Genomic DNA, 24,225 nt, shown 5'->3' with positions numbered 1-24,225 from the left:
GGTACTCTCCAGTATGCAGTACCAACAAGAGCTTTTTAGAGGGTACTGGGTACTGGAAAAACTTGGGGCTAGCCCCCCACTCTGGGGGGGTGGGGTGGAGGGGGCTGCGCTCTGCTCCTTAAAGGAGCAGAACAGGGCTGGGGAGGGCATTCATTCTTTGTTTAAGTTTGTTAGCATATGTATTGTGTTGTTAAATTGGTCAGGAGTTCTCCAGAAGGGGCTGGGGGCGGGGACATAAAGTGTTTAAACAGTGTTTTTGATTCTGTTTCTCCCCATTGGTCTGAATTATCCATGACATACATACTGCATCACATCAAGTCCGAATCATTAGAGGAATGCCTCTGCTTGCACAGATCAGAGGATGCTTGGATTCTGATGTCAGCCCAGTTCTGCAGCCTGACAGGTATCAGGTGTTGTCCCCAGTGTTTGAGTGGTTTTGTTCTTTCCTCTCCAAATGTCAAAGCCTGTTCCCATTGAACTCAATAGCATTCCCTTTTGATCTCAACGGGAATAGGATTTGGCCCCAAGAGATCAGAGAATGTGATTTTGATCAATTGCTTATCTGTCCAGAGACAGTTCTCATGTACGTTCTTCCAGGCTGATTTTGATTGCCCCTCCTGTATGTCATACTGAGGAAAATAATAAAACAATTTGGGCTGTAGTTCTATCAAGATGTACATGGCATATGCAGTTCTATGCCTCTTTTCCATCAAACCCAGATGGCACAGCATCTTTGCTTTCCTAGTGCCTGGTGGAGAGCAATACTTAGATAAAGGCAAGCTGGCAGCAGCTGGTTTTGGATAAAGGGAGGCACTGATAGTGTGTTAAGGAAAAGTGGGGGTGATTGTCCTTCCTAGCCTTCTTTCATTTAAGAAGTTTTCAATTTGGGGTGCTGCTGGATCCTCAATGACACCTGGAAGTACAGGTGGCACCAGGGGCCCAAAGCATCATTTTAGATCATTTACATTTTACAAAACATCATGTTTCACAGATGCAGTTGTAAAATTTTAGGTGTTTGGAGGGAATGGGGAGAGCGTGGGGGACCCGGGCGGGGTGGGGAGGAGTCACATGGAGGGTCATGAACCCTCCCTTGTGTCCTTCCCATGAGTGCAGTACCGGCAAGAAATTATTTCTACTTGCACCATTGGATAAAAGGGATTAATTTCATGTTCTAGACTAGTGTTTCTCAAATTGGGGTTTGACATCTGTGCACTTACCTGCCACACTGTTTACAAAAACTAAACCATTAAGAGCAAGGAACTGGATATGATGAATTGTATGGTGACAGTGCTCTCTCTTCCTGTAGCTCACAAGTTCCCAAACTCTAGTCTTTAGACCCCTGTTGGTCTGCAAAGTGATTTCATATAGTCTATAGAAAGCTGGCTGATCACATGGTGTTGGCTCCTCCTCCTTGTTTCCAGCTGCAAAACTGCATGAAAAGACAGCTAAAAACCACATGAAATAACTTCCTAATGCTATCAGAGGGGTAGCCTTGTTAGTCTGAATCTGTAAAAAGCAACAGAGGGTCCTGTGGCACCTTTGAGACTAACAGAAGTACTGGGAGCATAAGCTTTCGTGGGTAGTTGAGGTGTGAACACCGAGGGAGGAGAAACTGTTTCTGTAGTTGGATAGCCATTCACAGTCTTTGTTTAATCCTGATCTGATGGTGTCAAATTTGCAAATGAACTGGAGAGAGCAAATGAACTGCACTGCTAGCAGAGCACCTCACCCTCCCTGATTGAACTAACCTCGTTATCTCCACACTGATATATACCTGCCTCGGGAGATTTCCATTACTTGCATCTGAAGAAGTGAGGTTCTTACCCACGAAAGCTTATGCTCCCAGTACTTCTGTTAGTCTCAAAGGTGCCACAGGACCCTCTGTTGCTTTTTCCTAATGCTACTTTTTCCTGGAAGTAATTGTTGTAGTTGCCACAGTAATGTTGTGGAGTCAAGAATGAGAGGCAAGGTGGCCGGTGTAGCAATGAATGTGATCGGAGGGATCTGAAAAATATCTTTCTATTAATAAGTGTGGTACCTGCTTTTTCTCAAAACTGTAGATGGCTGTGTTTTTGGAACTAAAAGCTCAGTGTTCCAACCTCAGCACTGCAGGTGGATTGTATTATTTTATTATGGAGAGGCCATAGTCCTTCCAGAGTTAGAACTGCAACCCCTGTCCACGTCCTTACCTCTCAGCTTGCCAAATACCAAATGTGTGATGCACTGTGTGACATAGGGTATGCCTAGTTTGAGCTTTGAGCTGGAGGTATAGTTTCCAGCTGGAGGAGACATACCTGTGGTATCTCTGATCTAGCTAGTGCACTAAAAATAATGTACAGCTGCAGCAGCTCAAGCCGGTGGGAAGGATTAGCAGTCCTGAGTACAAACCCATCCAAGATGCTAGGTATGTACTCAGGATGGCTAGCCCCTCCCAATACTTGCACCACCACACCTACAGTCTATTTTCAGTGCGGTAGCTCAATCAGAGCTAGGGTGGGTATGTCTCCTTGAGCTGCAGTTTACACCTTCCATTTTGAAGTGTAGTCATATCTATAGACCTACAATGAGGGACACAAAAATCTGTTTATGCCAGAAACTTAAAATGCTGTGGCATTCATTCCTCTAGTGCAAGTAACTCTTTCTATAACCTCAGTTCCATGATTCTTTCAGATGTAAATAATTTTAAAAACAAAAATGAGGGGAAATCAAATTTGTATGGATTGTAGGTAAGTTTAAGACTCTTGAATTGAGGGATGTTTAAGAGCAACTTTTAATTTTTTCATTACATCTCATTGACAACTAGAATGTTATAGTAGTAAAGAGTCCTGTGGCACCTTATAGACTAACAGACGTATAGGAGCATGAGCTTTCGTGGGTGAATACCCACTTCTTCGGATGCACGGGTATTCACCCACGAAAGCTCATGCTCCAATACGTCTGTTAGTCTATAAGTGCCACAGGACTCTTCGCTGCTTTTACAGATCCAGACTAACACGGCTACCCCTTTGATACTAGAATGTTATGACATTTTTGATTAAATTAAGTACTTTTTGTGACTGAAAGACCTAAAAATGGCTCCTTCTAGAAATTTTTTCAAACCATCTAATTATTTTTGTTTCTCAACCTGTCCAATGAAATCAAATAACATCATAATATTTGAAACATAGTTATATTTGACATTGGCTTATGTAAAATGCATATTTCAAAAGCAGGACTACTAAAATGTTAAGTAATTGCTTTATTTGAAAGCTAGACATGATTCTGACATCTCTTCCTAGATGTCTAGCCATCAGCTCAAGATCAACATGGCTAAACAGTTCTTAATCCCCACTCACCCCCATCCATAAGCCTGCCCAGTATTTCTTTTCTCAGTCCCTGGAGACACCACCACCTTCCTGCCTGTCTCTTAGGCATGTAACTTGGGTATCAGACTTCTCTCGAGATCCTCACATCTAGGCTATGTTTGTCGTACAGAGTCTTTGCATAACATCTCTAAGATATGGCCTTTCCTATACATCTACGCAGCTAAAACTCATTCAGGCTCTCATCAACTTGCATCTCAGTTACTCCAACATCTTTCTTTCTGGCCTTGCTAAATGCAGTCTTGTCCCACTCATATTCTTCAGAATGCTGCTGCAAAGATCATTTTTCTAGCCTGTCACTTTGACTATGTCACCCTTCTCTACACTACGGGGCTAAGTCAACCTAAGTTACGCAACTCCGCTCGCTCTGTCTTCTCTATCGTTATCAACCATAAGCTACTTGTCTCCACTTTCCAGGCCCTTCACATCCTGTCCCCTCTCTGCTTATCCCCTCTCACTCACTATCGAGCTTGCAACTCCTAAATCTGATCAGTCCATGGTGCCTGCCTCTTGTTAAAATTTCAGGCAAGCACCTTTGTGCTTTCTCCCAGTGCCGCCCCTCATGCCTGACAAGAGCTCCCCGTAAATATCTGCAAACCTAACTCATTATCCTCTTTCAAACTTTCCTTTGCTTTGATGCATACAAAAATCTTGCAACATTTAGGCAGGTGGTGCGCTGAGTTCATGGCCTATATGCTGACCAATGTTGTCTCATTGCTTCTTTATACTCCCCCATCAATCTGTCTGTATCCATCTGTTGTCTCTTATCTTAGTTTGTAAGCTTTTGAGGCAGGAACTGTTTGGGTTTTTTTTTGTTCTATGTTTGTACAGCGCCTAGCACAATAGTGTCCTGGTTCATGACTGGGGCTCTTCGGAGCCACAATAATATAAATAATTATATATATTTTTTTGCCAATGAGACCACTGGAGGAGAAACCATGGTGATGGAGAATGTTTTAATGCTTATCTTACAAAATGACTCAGGGCTACTTTTTAAAAAGGAATGGAAACTCAGGCTCTGGTAAAATTACTCCTTCTCCAGCATTCCCAATTAAATGCCCCCAGGGCCTTGGGGAAATGTGCACATGTGTGTTTTCAAGACCAAATCATCAAGGAACAGAGAACTTAAGTGATTTACCAAAAGAACCATTAGACGTTTGTAGCAGAGTTTGAAATGGTCCACTGGGGGAAATCTGGACCCTGTTCCTGGGAATTTTGCCACTGACTTCAGTTGGGCCAGGATTTCAGCCCTGATCTCTGAGCTAGTAAGCCTATATCTCACCAACTACACCACAACGCCTCATATTCACATTATACAAATCTCCATACATAATTAGGCCATCTGAGGCCTACTAGATTGGGTGTTACATGTGTAGAACAAAGCAACCTGGGTTCTATTATTGGTTATGATTTGTAGCACCTTATACCAACATTCAGTGTTAAGGGAGGTGGTTCTATGATGGATGCACAACTAACTCAGCTATGTAGTGAGCATACATATCTTTGTGGGGTGCACTGAATGAGGCAAATCTCCTCAAGAGCTATTACCGGGTTGGCAAGCACCATATTAATTAAAATATGGTGATCTCTCTATCCCATTTTTTTTTTAAATTAAAACACTGTTTTTGATATTTTTCTTTTGCTTAAGTTAATTAAGATGAAGTTAGAGAGAGGGGGAAAAAATGAACCAAAAATTACTTGGGAAATTCGTAAAACCAAAATCTCATTTCAAAAACTAGTTGAAGTTGCTGAGTGATATCTGTGCACTTACCTACCACATTGTTTACAAAAATTAAACCATTAAGAGCAAGGAAATGAATAGTTAAGGATATGATAAATTGCATGCTGCTAACCTAATAAACAAGCATATCATTCTTATCAAGCAGAAAGAAATGCGTATTTCAACACAATAGAGCAACCTTAAATCTTATCCGCAATAACTACTACTTTTACCAGTAGTCTCAAAATTTAAACATAATGCACACCTTTCTCAAAAAGAAATACAACAATCCAAATATATGCATTAATAATACATTCATCAGCCTCAAATTAAAGTCCATATACCATCATAATTTTGCCATCAATCACAATGTCATGTACTTTCCTATCATCAAAAATTGCTAAATTACTAAATAAAATTAAATCACATACAATTCTCAAAGCACGTCAGTTTTAAGTACAGTACTTTACCAAAAATGTCTACAGTCATGTGACTAATATATTATTTGTTATAGTGATTAGGTTGCCAATTGTTTCCTTTTTAGTGTATTCCTTAAAAGAAAATATAAAGACTTGAAAATCAAAATAATATATTAATTATTGGGGTTTGAAAAATGTATCAGAGTTAAATGTTTGTGTTATGATGAAGTGTGCATTTCTTGATACCTAAATAAGAATATTGCTTTGTTTGCTATGTGAGGAGTGAAAGATTTGAGGTCCTTAGTAACTCATTTCCTTGCTTCCAGTGCATGGATTTTGTAAAAGGTATGATAGGTAAGTACATTGTTCATACTCTTTCATCTGCTATAGATCTCTGCTGTGTTGCTTGCATCTGTTGCACATTTTAATTGCACTAGTTATTTAATTCATTGGCTCTGTTCTCTCTTTTCATTCAATATAATTTTGTTTTCTTGTGCTTTCTTGTTTTTGATCTCTCTCATCCCTTTTCTCTGAAATCCTTTCTATTTTACTCAAGATACCTCGAATCATCCTAACACGCCCTTCCACTTCAGATGAGGACACCGACCAATTAACCCAAGATCCAGATGACTTTGAGCTTGAGGAGATGGAAAGTGCAGAAAGCCAGGGCTATTCAGAGTGTTTGAACAATGCTTTTTACCCTCCCTAATAAAGTACTTTGATAGAAGAACTTCATGGTATTCTTTTTTCGCTGTTGTTCTGTTTCTGTTAAGGTAGTACTTGAACCACTATGCCTTATTCATAGTCGAAACCAGTACACGGGCTGAATTTGAATTGAAAAAAACAAAACAAAACTTACATTTATATTTATTTGCCTTGAACTTTACTTCAATTGGAATTAATACACTTGAAATGGAATGTTCTGTATAAAAGTTATATGAATGTCATCAGTCAAGTGTTTCAAATTTCCACTTTAAGTGCATTCTGCAAAAACTCAATGTGATGATAAAGATTTGTATTCATTGGGAGTACTACACCACAACCCATTTGGAAACATGGTACAAGCAAATGTATAGATTTATTTATTTTTTAAACCAAGGTACGTATTCCGTCTATGTGGCCAACCCCCGGTTTTATCTACAGGTTCCTTTGGATTGTCCTCTTTTATGTTGTTTTCTATTTGAATAAAATATTACTCTTCAATCTAATGAATGGCTCTCTTTTTTGTAGGTGAATGTAATTCACCCTGGAAATGTGCAAGTCATGTCAAGGAATTAAAGAAGAGGCTTCTCTGAGTGCATATTTTATGTGATCCACATGTGAGATTTTTATAAGGGCTTGTAAGTATGGATCCCATCAGATAAAAACTTAGAGAGGCCTCTTCTTCAGCCAGGAGCCAGGGAATGGGTTGAGAAAGAGCTTCTTAACCGAGAGTGGTTTCCATGGTTCGTCTCTTCTTCCCCTTGATTTGCATGTAAACAGAACCTCCCAAAAGTTGCCTTGAAATTTTGGCATATGTTTTTCAGAGTAAACAGAAGCACGTATGGTAAACAACAGAGACCAAATGTTCTTGTGCCTGAGCATTCAACCCTCTTTCTCTTCACCAGAATCTAATGCCTTCCATACTGTTCAGGCCCCTAGAACATTTTTAGGTACTCAAAAAAATAAAAATAACCCACTGTTGAAACTGAGTAGAGCACATAGCATTGGCTAGTGTGCATATGTACCATTGTCCTGTACTTTGATGGAATCAAATGGCTCAGGTGTCTGATTGTCACCTTCTAGTGGTTGGCCTACAAAGAGGATGGTAAGTACCAACTAATAAGGAAAGTCTCCCTTAGTTAAAGTGGTAAAGACCTCTCCTACTGGAGAAAGATGCACTGAGTTCTATTCCGTATTAAGCCTGTTTTGCTGGGAACTACCATATCTGTGTATATGTAAATATGGATTCTTTACAATATGTGAATGCAATACAGCCCTATGACCTAGTTGAGCCTCATTTTCTATTCAAATACATGGACAATCAGCTGATAAATCTCTCAGAATAACTTGAATGACATCATAGTAATTAGCAGGACTTACAACAGGATTGATATTATATTGTTAGCAAATCACCCCTAATAAGTGTGAAGGAAATTTTAATTTGAAAATGTAGGATTATAACACTGATAATTTATGATATGGGGGGGTTCTCTTGCATCGCTAGCTGTTTCCACCATTGTTTTCTTGTTGTTTTGCACTTAGTTGAAATGAAGATAATTTACCAGTGATATGAGTATTAAACTAATTTTCATTAATTCTGGGATATGCACATTACTACACAATCTGCTAGTGCTGTGAAAATGCCTATATCCGTTCCATAATCTTCCTAGTTTGACTCAGAATAGACAGACATCAGTGGATGAAATTCAAATTTAAAAAGTAACATTTGTTCTCTTCCCCTCCTGTGCCACATAGCTTGTTTTGCCATAGAAACTATCATTGTTTCTCCATAGTGACACGGTCATTACTGAAATGCACAAAGGAGAAATATTATTAAAGCTGGCTCTCTGCACTAATAAATGGCTTTGCAATCCAGTGTGTGATATGCAATTTTTATTAGTCTTGAATGATGTCTTCCTGGACTGGAGGAATAGGAAAATAAAGATATTACACTGTTATAAACCAATAACTGGTGGCAGTGAATGAACCTCAGCTAATCAAGGGAATTAAGTGCCACGAAGTGGGATGAAATTGAGAACTATATATTTTCACTATCTTGCTCTACTCCAGCCAGTCAGACATTTTAGGTTCTTCCTGAGACACAAAACTTTGTTATTGCTTTCCAAAATATTCAAAAAAGGCAGGATAATTGTATGCTAGTGTATATTGTGCACTTCAGCCTATGTTTTTAAAAGTGGCTTCTAATTTTGAGTGCCACAGTTTTTTAGAGTGTTCCTGTTGTGATCTCTTCAGCTGGTGTTATGGGTCTCTGAGAATAAGACTCTTGGTGTTCAAGTTGTTTCCCACAAAACAGAAGCACCCAAATTAGTAGAATTTTTTGAAAATGTAGGCCTTTTTTGTTTCTTTTTAGTTTAACTTGCAAAATTCAGATTGCAGTGTGGAGACTTTTGCTCCAGATACGAACACAGACATAATTCTCATTCCAATGCATGTACTGATCACAAGTTAACAGGTGGTGTTTTTATGGACTTTGTTGAATAACACCACTATAAAGACACACAACTCTAATGTGTTATGAATTAGACAGCACCATAAATGTGCATGCCCCTTTACAAAGCATGAAAGGCCAAATCTTGAAGCCCTTACTCAGTTTTTGCTCATGCTTTACTCATGCAAAATTTCCAATCACTTCAATGAGAGGTTTGCTTGTATAGGGATTAAATAAAAAAATGAAGAGCCAAGTTCTGCCACTATGACTCATGCTGTGTTGTGCTCACTCACTTGAACCACTATGGAGAAAGGGTGGACAGAAATAGGCCATGAATAAAGCCTTCCGTCAGTACTGATATAACAATTGCCCAGTTCTTATACTTATTAATGCCTGCATAGACCAGTTATTCACAACCTGGCTCTCTGTGGAACACTTGTTGGTTGCCTGTGGACAGCTGATTCCTCCTTTCCAGCTGCAAAATTGCATTAAAAGATAATTAAGAAATACCTCTTTAATGTTATTTTTTCCTTCTAAGCATTTGTTATAGTTGCCACAGGGATGTGACGGTGAGTGAGAGGAGCGGTTGCTCGGCACCATTGATGCATGGAAGTGATTTGGGGTAAGGGGACAATCTCCATTTAAATGTGGTTCACACTGTTCAGTAGCTTGAGAACACCTGTTTATGAGAACAGTTACTTTGTTAAAGCAACGGATGTCAAATGAAAAAGGGCTTGTTTGTTTCTTAGGCCTGGTCTACGCTAGGAGGTTATGTCTAATTTAGCAGCGTTAAATCGAATTAACCCTGCACCTGTCCACACAATGAAGCTATTTAGTTCGACATAGAGGTCTCTTTACATCGATTTCTGTACTCCTCCCCGACGAGGGTAGTAGCGCTAAATTCGACATGGCCATGTCGACTTAGGGTAGGTGTGGATGAAATTCGACGCTAATAGCTCTGGGAGCTATCCCACAGTTCACCACTCTGATGACGCTCTGGACAACAGTCCGAGCTCGGATGCTCTGACCAACCACACAGGAAAAGCCCCAGGAAAATTGGAATTCCTTTTCCTGTCAGGCCAGTTTGAATCTCATTTCCTGTTTGGACATCGTGGCGAGCTCAGCAGCACTGGCGACGATGCAGAGCTCTCCAGCAGAGGTGACCATGCAATCGCAGAATAGAAAGAGGGCCCCAGCATGGTCGGATCGGGAAGTCTTGGATCTGATCGCTGTGTGGGGGGATGAGTCCGTGCTTTCGGAGCTGCAACGAAAAAACGGAATGCGAAGATCCACGAGAAGCTCTCCAAAGCCATGACAGAGAGAGGATACAGCTGGGATGCAACGCAGTGCCGCGTGAAAATCAAAGACCCGAGACAAGGCTACCAGAAGACCAAAGCGGAAAACGGACGCTCCGGATCCCAGCCCCAGACATGCCATTTCTACGAGGCACTGCATTCCATTCTACGTGCAGCCGCCACCACTACCCTGCCACTGACCGTGGTCTCTGACGATGGGGTATTGTCGATGGCTGCTTCCTCGGACATGTTCGCGGATGGGGAAGATGAGGAAGGAGATGAGGAGGACGAGGCAATCGACAGCGCATACAACACTGATTTCCCTGACAGCCAGGATATTTTCATCACCCTCACGGAGATCCCTTACCAACCCTCCCAAGGCGTTAACCCTGACCCTGAATCAGGGGAAGGATCAGTCGGTAAGTGTTTTAAACATGTAAACATTTATTTTGATCAGAACAGGAATGGAATATTAACAATGGGTTTTTCATGATTACTTTGCCCTAGGCGCTTTACTTTTTAGTCCTTGCCAATGCAGCTACTGGAAAATTGTGTCAATGTGTCCGGGGATAGAGCAGAAATCCTCCTGGGACATCTCCACGAAGCTCTCCTGGACGTAATTTGAAAGCCTTTGCATTAGGTTCCTGGGGAGAGTGCCTTATTGCGTCCTCCATGGTAGGAAACTTTTCCGTGCCAGGCTAGCAGCAAGTACTCCGGGATCAGTGCCTCGCACAGCATGGCCGCATACGGCCCTGGTTTTTGCTGGCATTCACGCAGCATGCGGTCTTTCTCTGTGTCCGAGATCCTCATCAGAGTGATATCACTCATGGTGACCTGCTTTGAATTAGGGGAATGTTAGTATTGGGACTGATTGCCTGTTCCTTTACATAACTGTAACCGGCGGTTTACAGCCACGCGGTGGAGGCGGGACAGGGGCAGCATACAGATCTTTCCCGGGGACAGCCGCGAGGGGGGTGGGACAGGGGCAGAGTTCATGCTGGCCGGATTGCCGGCAGCAGGAACTGGCCAACACTAGGGGCACTGCTTTGAATGTGGAAGGAGGGCACTGCTATAAATTAAGCTTTCAACAGCCAAAAGTCTACAGCTTACCATGTCCGCCTGCTAGCCGAATTCCGCTGTCCTGCCCTGTTTGTGTGATCTGTACTCCAAGACCCCAGGCACTGAATGCGAAGGCCAAAAATTTGACCTTGTCCTGAGTGCGCATCTGATAGTTGCGGTGTATGGTCTTGTTCACAGAGAAAGACTATGTTCATTGTTCACAAAAATGTATCTTTGTGAGGAATTCACTCCCTTTTTCCCATCTCACAGCTGCGAATGTCTCCCGACCTACCCTGGCATCCCCCTCCCAGAGGCTGGCACAGATTAGGCGACGAAAGAGAAGGACACGGGATGAGATGTTCTCCGAACTTATGGGCTGCTCCCGAGCTGAGGCGGCACAGCAGACCCAGTGGAGGGAGAACATGTCGCAATACCAGCGATCACACAGAGAACGGGAGGACAGGTGGCGGCAGGAAGACCAGCAGGCGACTCAAACGCTCCTTGGAGCAATGACGGAGCAAACGGACACGCTCCGGTGCCTTGTAGATGTTCTGCAGGACCGGAGGCAGGAGGACAGAGCCCCGCTGCAGTCTATCTCTAACCACCCTCCCCCGCCACAAAGTCCCATCCCCCCCTCACCCAAAGTCCCAAGAAGGAGGGGCGGCAGGGGCCGTGAAAACAGTCACTCCTCCCCTGCAGACTGCTCAAGTATCAGACGGCTCTCATTCCCAAAGTTTTGATAAGTCCTTTCCTTCACTCCAAAAGCACCTCATCCAAGCCCCCTTCCCAGTGTCATCCCCTAACTGTGTAGTTGTTAATAAAAAATACGTTTCTGTTAATTACTGTTTCCTTCAGGTTCTTTTAGAGGAGAGTGTGTTTGAAGGGGGGAAAGGGGATTGGTAATTGGAGAGGACCGTCACCTTTACCAGGGTACAGACACGGGGGGAGGTTCAGCAGCAGGTCACACACACATTGCAGTCACTAGGCACCCTGGTCAGTCTGGGAGGTGGTTTTCATGTTCTGTGTGGGGGGGCTATGTGAGTTTGTGGCGGGGGAGGGTGGTTACAGATCTTATGCAGCGGTCCTTAGCCTGGATGACAGAGCCATGCAGCAGGGGATCTGTAACCGTGCTCCCCCGCCACAAAGTCACATAGCCCCCACACACAGAGTCCGGAAAAGGAGGGGTGGCAGGCTCCGTTGAAACAACCAGTCCACCACTGTCGACCGCTCTAGGAGCAGGAGCCTGTCATTCCTCGAGTTTAGAAGTGTCCTTTCCATCACTACACCCGCTCCCCACCACAGTCTGCGTCCCAGTTTCAACCCTTTACCATGAAACCCTTAATAAAGAAAACGGTGTTAATGAACAGAGTTCCATTTATTTTATTTTTAAAGGTGTGTTGGAAGGGGGGCAACGGGGGGAACTGGTTTGTAACTGGAGAGGATAGTCAACATTAAGTGGGTAAAGAAACGGGGGCAGGTTCAGCTTCTCTTTAAACAAACTTAATAGTCACAGGTTACCCTGCTCACTGTGGAACCTAGCTTTCAAGGCTTCCCGGATGCACAATGCGTCCCGCTGGGCTCTTCTAATTGCCCGGCTGTCTGGCTGAGCGTAATCAGAAGCCAGGCGATGTGCCTCAACCTCCCACCCCACCATAAATGTTTCCCCCTTGCTCTCACAGAGATTGTGGAGCACACAGCAAGCTGCAATAACAATGGGGATATTAGTTTCGCTGAGATCAGATCGAGTCAGTAAGCTTCTCCATCTCCCCTTGAGACGTCCAAAAGCACACTCCACCACCATTCTGCACTTGCTCAGCCGGTAGTTGAAGAGTTCTTTTTCACAGTCCAGGGCGCCTGTATAGGGCTTCATGAGCCAGGGCATTAGTGGGTAGGCTGAGTCCCTGAGGATCACTATAGGCATCTCCACATCCCCAACAGTTATTTTGTGGTCCGGGAAGTAAATACCTTCCTGCAGCCATCTAAACAGACCAGAGTTCCTGAAAACACGAGCGTCATGAACCTTGCCCAGCCATCCGACGTTGATGTTGGTAAAACGTCCCCTATGGTCCACCAGTGCTTGCAGCACCATTGAAAAGTAGTCCTTTCTGTTAATGTACTGACTGGCCTGGTGCTCCGGTCTCAGGATAGGGATGTGAGTTCCATCTATAGCCCCACCGCCGTTTGGGAATCCCATCGCGGCAAAGCCATCTATGATGACCTGCACGTTTCCCAGGGTCACTACCTTTGAGAGCAGTAGCCCAACGATTGTGTTGGCTACTTGCATCACAGCAACCCCCACGGTAGATTTGCCCATGCCAAAGTGGTTCGCAATTGACCGGTAGCTGTCTGGCGTTGCAAGCTTCCAGAGGGCTATGGCCACTCGCTTCTGGACAGTCAGGGCTGCTCGCATCCGGGTGTCCTTGCGCTTCAGGGCAGGGGACAGCAACTCACAAAGTTCCAGGAAAGTTCCCTTACGCATGCGAAAGTTTTGCAGCCACTGTGATTCATCCCAGACCTGCAGCACTATGCGGTCCCACCAGTCCGTGCTTGTTTCCCGGGCCCAGAATCATGTTCCACAACATGCCCCGTTGCCACCACGATGTCCACGGCGCGGGGTCCCGTGCTTTGCGAGAGGTCTGTGCCACTCTCAGACTTAATGTCCTGACCCTGCTGCCATAGGCTCCTCGCCCGATTTCTCTGCATCTGCCTCGGAAAAAGGTGGATGATAAGGTGTGAAGTGTTGACAACGGCCATAACTGCAGTGATGGTCACAGCGGGCTCCATGCTCGCAGTGCTGTGGCATCCGCGCTGTCACTCACCAGAAAAGTGTGCGAACTGATTGCCCGCCGGCGCTTTCAGGGAGGGAGGGCGGGAGTGATGGTTGAATGACAACAGTTACCCAAAACCACCCTCGATACATTTTTTTCCCCAGCAGGCATTGGGGGCTCAAGCCAGAATTAAAATGGGCAGCGGGGACTGAGGGAACTGTGGGATAGCTGCCCACAGTGCACCGCTTCCAATGTCGACGCTTGCCCCATTAGTGTGGACTCACAAAGTCAAATTACTGTTCTTAGTGTGGATACACATGTTCGACTTTGTAATATCGGTTCCACTAATTCGATTTAAGTAAAATCGAACTACTCTTGTAGTGTAGACGTACCCTTAGATGTTCTTTACCTTTCAGTCATAGCATATACTGTACACTATGCTGTCATTGACACCACTGTTTGTAGTAGTCTACTTTCAGTCAATAAGCTAACAGTAATCAGAGTGGAGTGCTCTCAATTTCTAATATCTTCGAAGGAGCAAGAGCAATCTCTAAACGGGCTCTTTAATGTAGTGCAATAAATAACTTTTGCAACATTCTTCCTAGAATCAATGCACTCAAAAAGGTTCTCTTCTGAGGAAACTTATAGAAGAGACTCATATACATTGTATGGTATGTAATGCTTTTATGTGTTGGCTCCCCTGTACATGAGGAGGGGGTTTATACAGCATGTAATAATTTCCCTCTTTCATCATGCCTGTTCTCTCTCCCTCCCTGAGAATTTACAGAATAAGCACGTTGTCCGAAGAGTGACAGCAGCAGTTGTTGGTGCTGCTGCAGATATGTGGACTGTGACCTCTCGCAAGGATTAACTTCCCACCCTCAGATTCCATGTCAATTGAAAGGTAAGCCTTCTCAGTACATAACTGCAGGCAACTTCAGCATGCGCTTCATTTCTGCTGATATAATGTAAAATACATGCAAGAAAAGCATCTGGAATCCTGATGTTTCATACAGGTGCACATGACCTAGCATATGCATACAGATACTTGCTGACTTGTCATACTGCAGGGGAACAATTGCTGGAGTCAAAAAGAAATTGGAAATCTTAACTTGTAATGTCTTCATGAATTGCAGCCAGATGGGGGTGGATGGATCTATCTGAGTATTGTGGGATTTTTAACCTTTTGAATTATTTTTAAAAATAAATGGTCAAAATGTTCCTTCCAAACCTCAAGAAATCTTAAAATTTCAGCCTTAATTTCAGACCTCTTAATCGACATACATGATTTATCATCTGAGTAAGATATGTGTCAGTACTTCATATTGGACCTAATATTCATTAACCTCTAGTGGTGTGTTTGGACACAATCATAAAGACATTGTTCCTGAGGTTAAGACAAAGACAATACACGTCGGACACACATTTCACACAACCAGGGGATCCAGTATTGCAGCAGCATGGCTGGGTGCATGACAAATGTGAATAATAAAAGAAATATGGGTGTTGTGTGAATAAAAATGTGATCCAATGTGACGTGGAAATTATTGTTACTAACCTATTTTCTTTTCCAAGCATCACCGACGAACTGAGCACAGACAATATATCTCATTAAATTGTCAACCTATAAATCGCTGCTATTTGGAGACTGCAACAATTTTTGCGTCCCATCCCCACTCCCAATATGGATCTCTCTCTTCCCTCCTGCTGTGTTGCTCACATTTTGGTCCAATGTTCTGAAAAGAAAAGTGACTGTCAGAAGTGCAATGTTTATAGTTTGTAGAAATTACTGGAAATAGCACAGTAATTTATGGAGAAAAAGCCCATAAAATATATATTACTCAACACCCCAGGAGGAGCATTGTTCTTTGTAAAGAAAAAATAGGAATTATGAAAGTTGTTGACACAGTATATTAGAAAACTCTTAGAATAATGGCTTTACATCATAAGGACAAAGTGCTCCCTCCACCCCCGTATAACCCAGGGAAGAAGGAAAAGTGCTTCTAGACCTACACGGGATTCAACTCATAGGATCACTGCTACAGTCATAAAATTATAGAGCCATAGGGTTAGAAGGGACCACAAAAGTCATCTAGTGAAAGTCTAACCTCTTGTCAAAATGCAGGATTTGTTGTGTCTAAACCATCCAGCCTCCTTTTGAAAACCTTCCACGACTTCCCTTACTCAGATCTAGAATCAAAGAACCATGGGCTTAGAAAGGACTGCAAGGGCATCTAGTCTAACCCTCTGTCAAGAGGCAGGATTTGTTGTGTCTAAACCATCCAAGATGGATGGCTAGCCAAACTTCCCTAGGCAGTCTGTTCCATTGTCCTACTGTTCTTAGAGCTAAGAAGTTTTTACTGAGATTTAATCTAAATCCGCTATGACGTAGTTTGAGCCCATTGCCTCTTGTCCTGCCCTCTATGGCAAGAGAGAACAACTTTTCTCCATCTTTTTTATGGCAGCCTTTCAAGTATTTGAAGACCGCTATCATGTCCCCCCCCCCCCTTAATCTTTTCTTTTCCCAACTAAACATACCGAGTTCCTTCAGCATTTGCTTACTTGATCATCTTTGTCACTTGCTTCTGGATCCTTTTTAGTTTCTCTACATCTTTTCTATACATTGTTGACCAAAATTGGACACACAACTCCAGCTGAGGACTAACCAGTGCCGAGTGGAGCAGTACTATCACCTCCCGTGACTGCACACTATGCCTCTGTCAATGCAACCTAAAATTGCATTTGCTGTTTTTTGCAGCAGCATCACATTGTTGACTCATGTTGAAGTTGTGATCTACAATATCTCCCAGATCCTCTCAGCAGTGCTGCTGCCAAGCCAGTTTCCCCCCTTTCTGTATTTGTGCATTTGGTTTTTCTTCCCTGAGTGTAGCACCTTACATTTGTCTTTGTTAAATTTCATTTTGTTGTCTATAGCCCAATTCTATAATTTATCAAGATCCCTTTGAATTTTAGCTTTATCCTCCAAAGTGTTTGCAACTGCTCCCCCCACGACCCCATCTTTGGGTCTGCAAATTTGATCAGGATGTCTCTATTCCTACATTCAGGTCATTAATAAAGATCTTAGATAACACTGGACCCAGAACAGATCTCTGCGGAAACACTACTTGAGACCTCCTTCCAATCTGACATCATTCCATTAATAGTTACTCTTTGTTTGTGGTTGTTTAACCAATTATGTATCCACTTAATCGTAGTTCTGCTAAGCCCGTGTTGCTCCAGTTTACTTATCAGAATGTCATGTGGGACTGTGTCAAAAGCCTTGCTAAAGTCTCTATATTATGTCCATTGCATTCCCACTATTCCCCAAACCAGTTACCCTGTCAAAGAAGGAAATCAAGCTGGTTTGGACACAGGTCTCCTCATGTGTTTGCCCTCCAAATCACAGGAAGCCTGAGGTTCCCTAGGGCATTTTGCTTCCAAGCCAGTAGATTTCAGGATATGGGAGTCTCTATGCATAATTTCCTGACACAGTTGCCAACTTTCACGTGGTAAATAGGCACCCTGACTTTCCCAATAAACCAAAAATCAAGCTAATCCCATTTCAAAACAAGGCCAAAACAAGCCAATCCCTAAGAACCCCAACACTCTATGTGACTAGATTTCGCCCCCCCTCAGTGTGCAGTCTAAGACTGTGGTGGGCCCACTGTGCATCCCTGACTCTCTGCCCCCCTTGCTCCTGCTTGCCAGGAGCCGATCAAAAAAAAAAAGCAGCAGCAAGTTGCAACGAGCAGTAAGCTACAAGCAACAAACCTCAAGCCAAAAACTAGTCAACAAGCAACTCACAAGCCAATTAAGCCAAAAACAAGCCCACTTTCTGCATTTTTTTCACGGGTTTGGCATGTCTGTTTCTGGGGTTTCTCTCTCCTACAGGCAGCAAAATCACTCAGGAACCATGACGCTGTTGGTCCTGATGCTGCACCTATGCCCTACTTGTCACTTCCAATGTGGTGGTTAGAAGATTGGTGTCAGCTTCTACTGACTTTCCCAGTATTTTATCCAGCAGGGCACCAGGGGAGTCGCTGTTCTCTGGTTCCATCCCTACCTCCAATACAACCTGCTCCCACTCTGTAGCCTATTGAGAGCCAGTTGAATGCAATACATGGGGATGTGATTCTGCATTTTTATAGAGAGTGGGATAATAACTGCAGCTCCCCATTCTGCTATGTTTACCCTTTTCAGGGTTTTTGTCACACTTTTTTTGTATTCCTCTATTCAGGGCATAGTAGATGAACAGTGTGATGAAGACACTTGGCCCAATTTTTTTATTGTAAGTGACTTGATGGATAGAGTTAATAGGCAACACTATAAGGGTGTTGATGGAAAATCATTATTGAAATATGAATTGTGTGTAGCCTTTATGTAAGCAGGGTCTGAATGAATGCTTCCCTGACAGCTAGCTGGGAGGGGGAGAGACTTCGGGTGTGTTTATGTAAATACAGTTTGCTCCTGCTCTGTTTACATATTCAGCAGATACTGCAGTGTCAAAGTGATCAACTTTGGCAGAAGTTGTGTACAAAACACCTTAGAACTGAATGCAGGGGTAATGAAATACAGTTACCAATGTTATAATTATTATAGGAATACAGGAAAGCAGGACTGTACTTAACCTGTCCCAAATGAGGGGGCCACCCTCAGTTGAAAGAACCTCATTAAGCCAGGAGCTCTGTCAGAGCCCCGTGAAAGTAAGAGTGGTGGGTACAGGTATCCACAGCCAGGAGGTTGCACACCCTCACAAAGGATCTTCCCTAGACTGGTTCCCTCCCTCCCCCACAGTTCAAAGAATAGAGCTAAATAGGCTTCATTAGGAACCTCTTCGTTATTTTAATTGCTCAATCATAGCTGAAACCAGTTGTGATAAGACTGTGCTTCTGCCCTGACTGCCCTGAGCTGGAAATCAGTGAGAGCTGAAATCACTTGTGGCAGGACTATGTTTCTGCCCAGCCTGCACAGAGCTAAAATCACTAAGATTGACTGGCAGTGGTCATGCCGAGCTGGTTTTGGTTATATTTTTGAAAAGGAACCCCCTAGATATTGAACCCAGCCCTTCTTGCTGCTCACACCAACTGGCAGAAGGATTACATCTATTTTAAATTGAATTGATAGTTCTGTGTTAAATTATAGTGTACCTCGGGAGTCAGCTCAGCTCCAGTGGTGCTACATATTTCAGAGCAATAGGGTGAATGTTATTCTTTACGATTTTCTTAGATTGGGAGGCTCTAGGAACGCAAGAAGATGAAAACAATGATTACAAACACAGTCACAAGTCTGGAACCTTGTCTGTATTGTACATTGTAAGCAGATGATTAAGGTTACTATAACAAAGATGCATACAAAACTTGAGAGAGCCCATGCAATAGCTGCTGTTGAATTCATATACGTATAACCAAAGGTGTTATAGAGGCTGGTGGTTCTCTGAAGAAGGTGGTCGTCATTAGAGGGGTGATTCCTGCTGGGGTCTTCCTTCCCTATCCATACCATTGAACGCTTGTTATCTTGTTAGTATGATCACATTTAACACCTTATGCATATGCATGAGAGTTCCAACCTCCTTTTCCTTATCTATGGGCTTGGCTACACTTGCAGCTGTACAGCGCTGTGAGGTAAACCTGTCTTTGTACAGCTGAGTAGGGAAAGTGCTGCAGTCTGTCCACACTGATAGCTGCCAGAGCAGTGGCGTGGCCACACTTGCAACATTTGCAGCTGTGTTGGGAGTGGTGCATTATGGGCAGGTATCCCAGCATTCATGTGGCTGCAACGTGCTTTTCAAAACAGGGGTAGGTGCGGGGGGAGAGAGTGTGTTTTGGAGCGTGTCAGCACTCTATTTTGCAAGTTCCGAACTCCCGGCCCCCTGCTCATTCATTCACTCACTCAAAGCAAACAGCAAACTGTTTGCTTTTTCTCTGTGGTACGAGCTTTGAAACCGGCACTTCCGCATTCCTGCAGCCGGTCACAACAATGGAGAGGATTGGCCACTTGACAGTGATCAGTACAGCGCTGCAGGTTGATTCCTGGTACACACACACAGGGGAGAGTTGTAGACACTCCGCTGTATCTCTTATGCTTCTCGGGGAGGTGGAGTACCTGCAGCGGTGTACTCAGGGAGATACAGCGCTGTACGTGCCTTGCCAGTGTAGCCGGTCAGTGAGTTACAGCGCTGTGGGCTTTACAGCGCTGTAACTCGCAAGTGTAGCAAAGGCCTATACTTCCACACACCATACATTTGGGAGTGCCCTATTTCTCATAGGTTGTTCTTGTAGTTCTCCTTATTCTTATTAGCATCTTATTAACATTTACGTAAACATGTTCCCATGGTCACTTGCAGTAAGAGAACTTTTCATGATGTTACAGACATCTAGCCTTGCAGTCTAGATGGGTTCACTGAAGTATATTTTCCCAGAATATCACTATTGGCACATTCTTTACCATAATCTTGTAACTTTACTAGCATAGGGTTGTTCCTGGGTCACCTACTTATGTCAAGTATCAGGGGGTAGCAGTGTTAGTCTGTATCTACAAAAACAACAAGGAGTCTGGTGGCATCTGTTAGTCTTTAAGGTGCCACCAGACTCCTTGTTTCTACTTATGTCAAACATCCTTAAGCCTGAGGCATAGTAAAGCTAAGCTGAAATCTTACAGGCCTTAGCCTGTAGGCCTTGCATTATGGCCTTATTTTACTTATATACCTAATACACATTCCTTTCTTCAAAAACTTGTCAATCTTTTACTCCTATAATCCTATCCTACTTATATCTATATCTATATCTACAGCTTAAATCTATTCATCACACATTGATTAGATATGAAATAACATGAGTCTGCCATGATAGTAGATAACTCAATTAATGAACTAATTGGGTACATGTGTCGTAAGGATCTTCTGTTATTCTCAATCCCTCCCCCTATTGTGGGGGGACCTCTTAATATTAAGGGTGTGGTTGTTACTCAGTAACTTTTCTACGTGATTCAGAAGCAGCATTGAAAGGTGCTGGGGAGATCCATATCCAGCTCCCCTTGGGTGAGACAAAAGTGGCAACAATATAAGACACTGAAAGTGAATAAAAACTGGGTGGGTTCTTAGAGCCCAAATAAAGTTTCAGAGAAGTATCCACCACTGCGTAACGGGTGTAAACCATTTGCTAATCTGCCAGTCCGCCCTCTATTGGGTCCTATTCTCCAATAGTCTGAACTTGTGGTCATCAGCATGACCACAAATTCTCCTTTTTTCTCAATGTGCTGTGCAGCTCAGTGGTAATTTTGCACCTGTTCTAAAGTCGATTGAGGTCAATTGAAAGCCACCCACTGGCCATTCATGATGATTCAGTATTGGGACAGAACACAAGACTCTCAAATACAGGGGACCGAGCTTTCTCAGATGCTGGTTCATGACTATTGCATTTGCTTTCTGCAGAGATTAGAATGATCACAAACCTTGATGCCTGCAGAGCAAGATTCAGACTGACTTTTTACATTTAGCTTTCCTCTAATATTTAATAATATATTAAAATGCACAATCATATCAATGAGGGAGGGATTGAAAAGAACAATCTCTTTTCAGGTAGAGAAAGTGCTCATATATCATGGTGCCGGTAGATTTGATTATCATGGGAGTTATGATCATGTGCTAATGCTCAGAAGGAAGCATATGCTCTTTTTGGCTGTATTTGACAGGTGCAGCAGACGTCCTGACATTCTCTGCAACTGAACTATATCCCCCTCAGTAGTATGTAATATTGGCTACATGTATTATTTGCATGTCCTGTGTGAGCAAGCCCTGACTTTTCTAACATAGGCTGAAGGTCTGTCATGTAACACACAGCTTAGACCCCTAATAAAGTACATCGGCCTCTAGTCCATGAACTTGATCCAGAGCCCATCAAAGTCAACAGGAAACTTTCCATGAACTTCAATAGGCTTTGGATCAAGGGTAGTCCAGTAATTTATTGCATCTCTACTTAAACATCCTGGGCCTTATTCTCCTTTCCCTTTCAGCAAAGGAAATCAGGAGTAATGCCACTAAAATCAATGGACTTATACTGGTGTAAAACTAGTGTAAGAAATAGGAGACAGAGGCCACCTATATTAAAAATGCAGTGAATAAACACTTAAGAGCCTTGCATGTTGTCAAGTATCAGGGGGTAGCCGTGTTAGTCTGTATCTACAAAAACAACAAAGAGTCTGGTGGCACCTTAAAGACTAACAGATTTATTTGGGCATGCCCAAATAAATCTGTTAGTCTTTAAGGTGCCACCAGACTCTTTGTTGTTTTTACTTAAGAGCCAGATCCTCAGTTTGTGTCAATTGGTGTAGCTCCATTGAAATCTGTCTCCCCCCTTTAACCAATGCTATGCAGGTAACTTTCTATTCTGTGCTTCTCCACTACCTCATATTGTTTTTTCTTCCACTTTGGGGACTGAAGCAGATTTTCTGTGAATTTTGAGTATTTGACTCCCATCCATCTATGTATTGTGAAAATAATAACTCAGTGACCAGGATACCGAGGATGCAGTGATATCAAACTATGGCCCCAAGGTAGAGTTCATATTACATTGCTGCACATTTATTTTCTTTACAATACGAGGGCAGAATATTTTGACTTGGGACCGTTTTTACTTTCTGTAAATCTGAAATTACTTCAAAGTGCCACATTAATAGTAATAGAGATTTCAGTTTTTCATATGTGCTCTGGGAATTTTCAGAAAGCAGATGGTACAATTTTCTAATCCACCTGGCTCTGGCATACTCAAATTAGAAAATGCCTGGAAGAGAACAAGGAACATCGTTGTGCTTCTGTGGCACTGCTCCATGGAAGGATTAATGACTTTGGGTGACATTCACCCCTTTGCAACAATGTAATATAAGCTGCTGTTTAAATCCCACTTCAGCACTATTTTGATGGCATAAGTGGTGCATAGGCCTTGTGCTAGTCCCTCTGCCCAGGGAGGAATTTCATCCTCACAGAAGAGAGGTGAGTCGTCTTAGTACTTTTCTAATTCTTGACCAAGAGAGAGGCGATGCTATTTTTTCCCTGTGTTTATGCCACTTATTTGTGTTTTTTCTGCCCCAGCTTTTTCAGAAGAATCAATGAGGGTATTTTTTTTTAGCCTTCCAATTTTAAGTAAATTCATATATATATATTTTTCTACTAGTCCCACCTTGTAAATGTGTGTGGTTCTTTAATTTCCCTTCCTTCACTCTTCCAGCCGTGGTCTTGTACTTCTATAAAGCAAAGATAAAAGAGAGACTAAAAGATAACTATAGAAAGAACTTTTTCTTTGTTATGAACAAAGAAGGAAAAATGTGAATTTTGGCAACTTTTTCTTTGCCAGTTTTATTTAATATCCTCTCATGATTTTTCTCCACTCTTTCCTTCCCATCTGAAGCTCTGAAGATCATGTGGGTACAGTTCACAACAAAAAGTAAGCAATGCAGGAAGAAATACGTGTTTAGCTTTGACTGTCACATCTACAGTGGCACACAAGTTAACAATTCCATGAAGCCAAAACTAGGTTTTTACTAGATAAGAACCAGAAGCAGGCAGAGTGCTTCAGGCAAAAGAGGATGGTCCTCTAGTAGTAATTGAAATTCTCTTAATATAATCTGAGCATGTGACATCTACATTGCCAATTTCATGAAGGAAAGTTTAATTTTTCTGATATGTCTCAGAACCATCAAAGAATCTATTCTGATTCAGTAGCAAAGTATTTTTTTTTACATGACTGTGTTTGCAATTGGACTTTTCCCTATTAGTTACTAGGAATTGCAGAACAAACTGTGCATGCGAATCACTCAGAAGATATCAGCATTGACCTAGTTGATGTAGCAACCAGCAGTTGTGTTGTAAACCTTGGAATCTACAGCACAGCCAAGGAGATAACCTCCTCCCACCACAGTTTCTAATATTGGACTCCTGACTTTATCATCATGAACCCAAGCCAGGTTATTCTTCTATAGTTAACTCACTTTAAAAGCCCATCTCCCTTGATATGTAATGGGCTTTAAATACAGTGATATTTTATATCTACACTGACCAGTTCTTGAGTGTATTAACACTTGTAGCACAGATACAATGTTCTGATTTTGTTTTTGCATTTCAGAAGATCAAGAAGACATTTAATATAGCATGTCCTATTATTAGAAGGACACGAGGAGAATACATCTCTACATTAAATTCTAGTGGGACCGCTCAACAGTAGACTCTGGTAACTGAGAAAGATCAATAGACAAACGTATGTATCCTTTTTCAAATGTTGCTCTGGTTACCCTGTGTCTATGTAACATCATATCATACAAGCTAATCATATTTGTCATTTTAGTTGGCTAATAAACTGTGCATTCAAGAATAAGTTCTAGTGTGATCTAGCTATTACTTTCCAGTTCCTTTTCAGGGAGTCTTTAAACACAAGCTTATTTTGTGTGTGGGGGGGGGTCCA

The 24,225-nt window shown here is 42.6% G+C and overlaps 1 protein-coding gene across 1 annotated transcript in view; it reads left to right on the top strand.

The window, feature by feature from the left end:
- LOC128834282 (protein scribble homolog) overlaps positions 1–6,616 on the top strand; it is a 36,497-nt gene extending 29,881 nt beyond the window's left edge. The window contains exon 7 of the mRNA XM_054022890.1: positions 6,058–6,616. Coding sequence (XP_053878865.1) covers positions 6,058–6,210 — 153 coding nt within the window. The 3' untranslated portion in view covers positions 6,211–6,616. The remainder of the gene's footprint in view (positions 1–6,057) is intronic.
- Positions 6,617–24,225: the final 17,609 nt, after the last annotated feature.

This window comes from Malaclemys terrapin, chromosome 3, assembly GCF_027887155.1.
Source record: "Malaclemys terrapin pileata isolate rMalTer1 chromosome 3, rMalTer1.hap1, whole genome shotgun sequence".
NCBI lineage: Eukaryota > Metazoa > Chordata > Testudines > Emydidae > Malaclemys > Malaclemys terrapin.
This window is presented reverse-complemented; position numbering and strand designations above follow the sequence as displayed.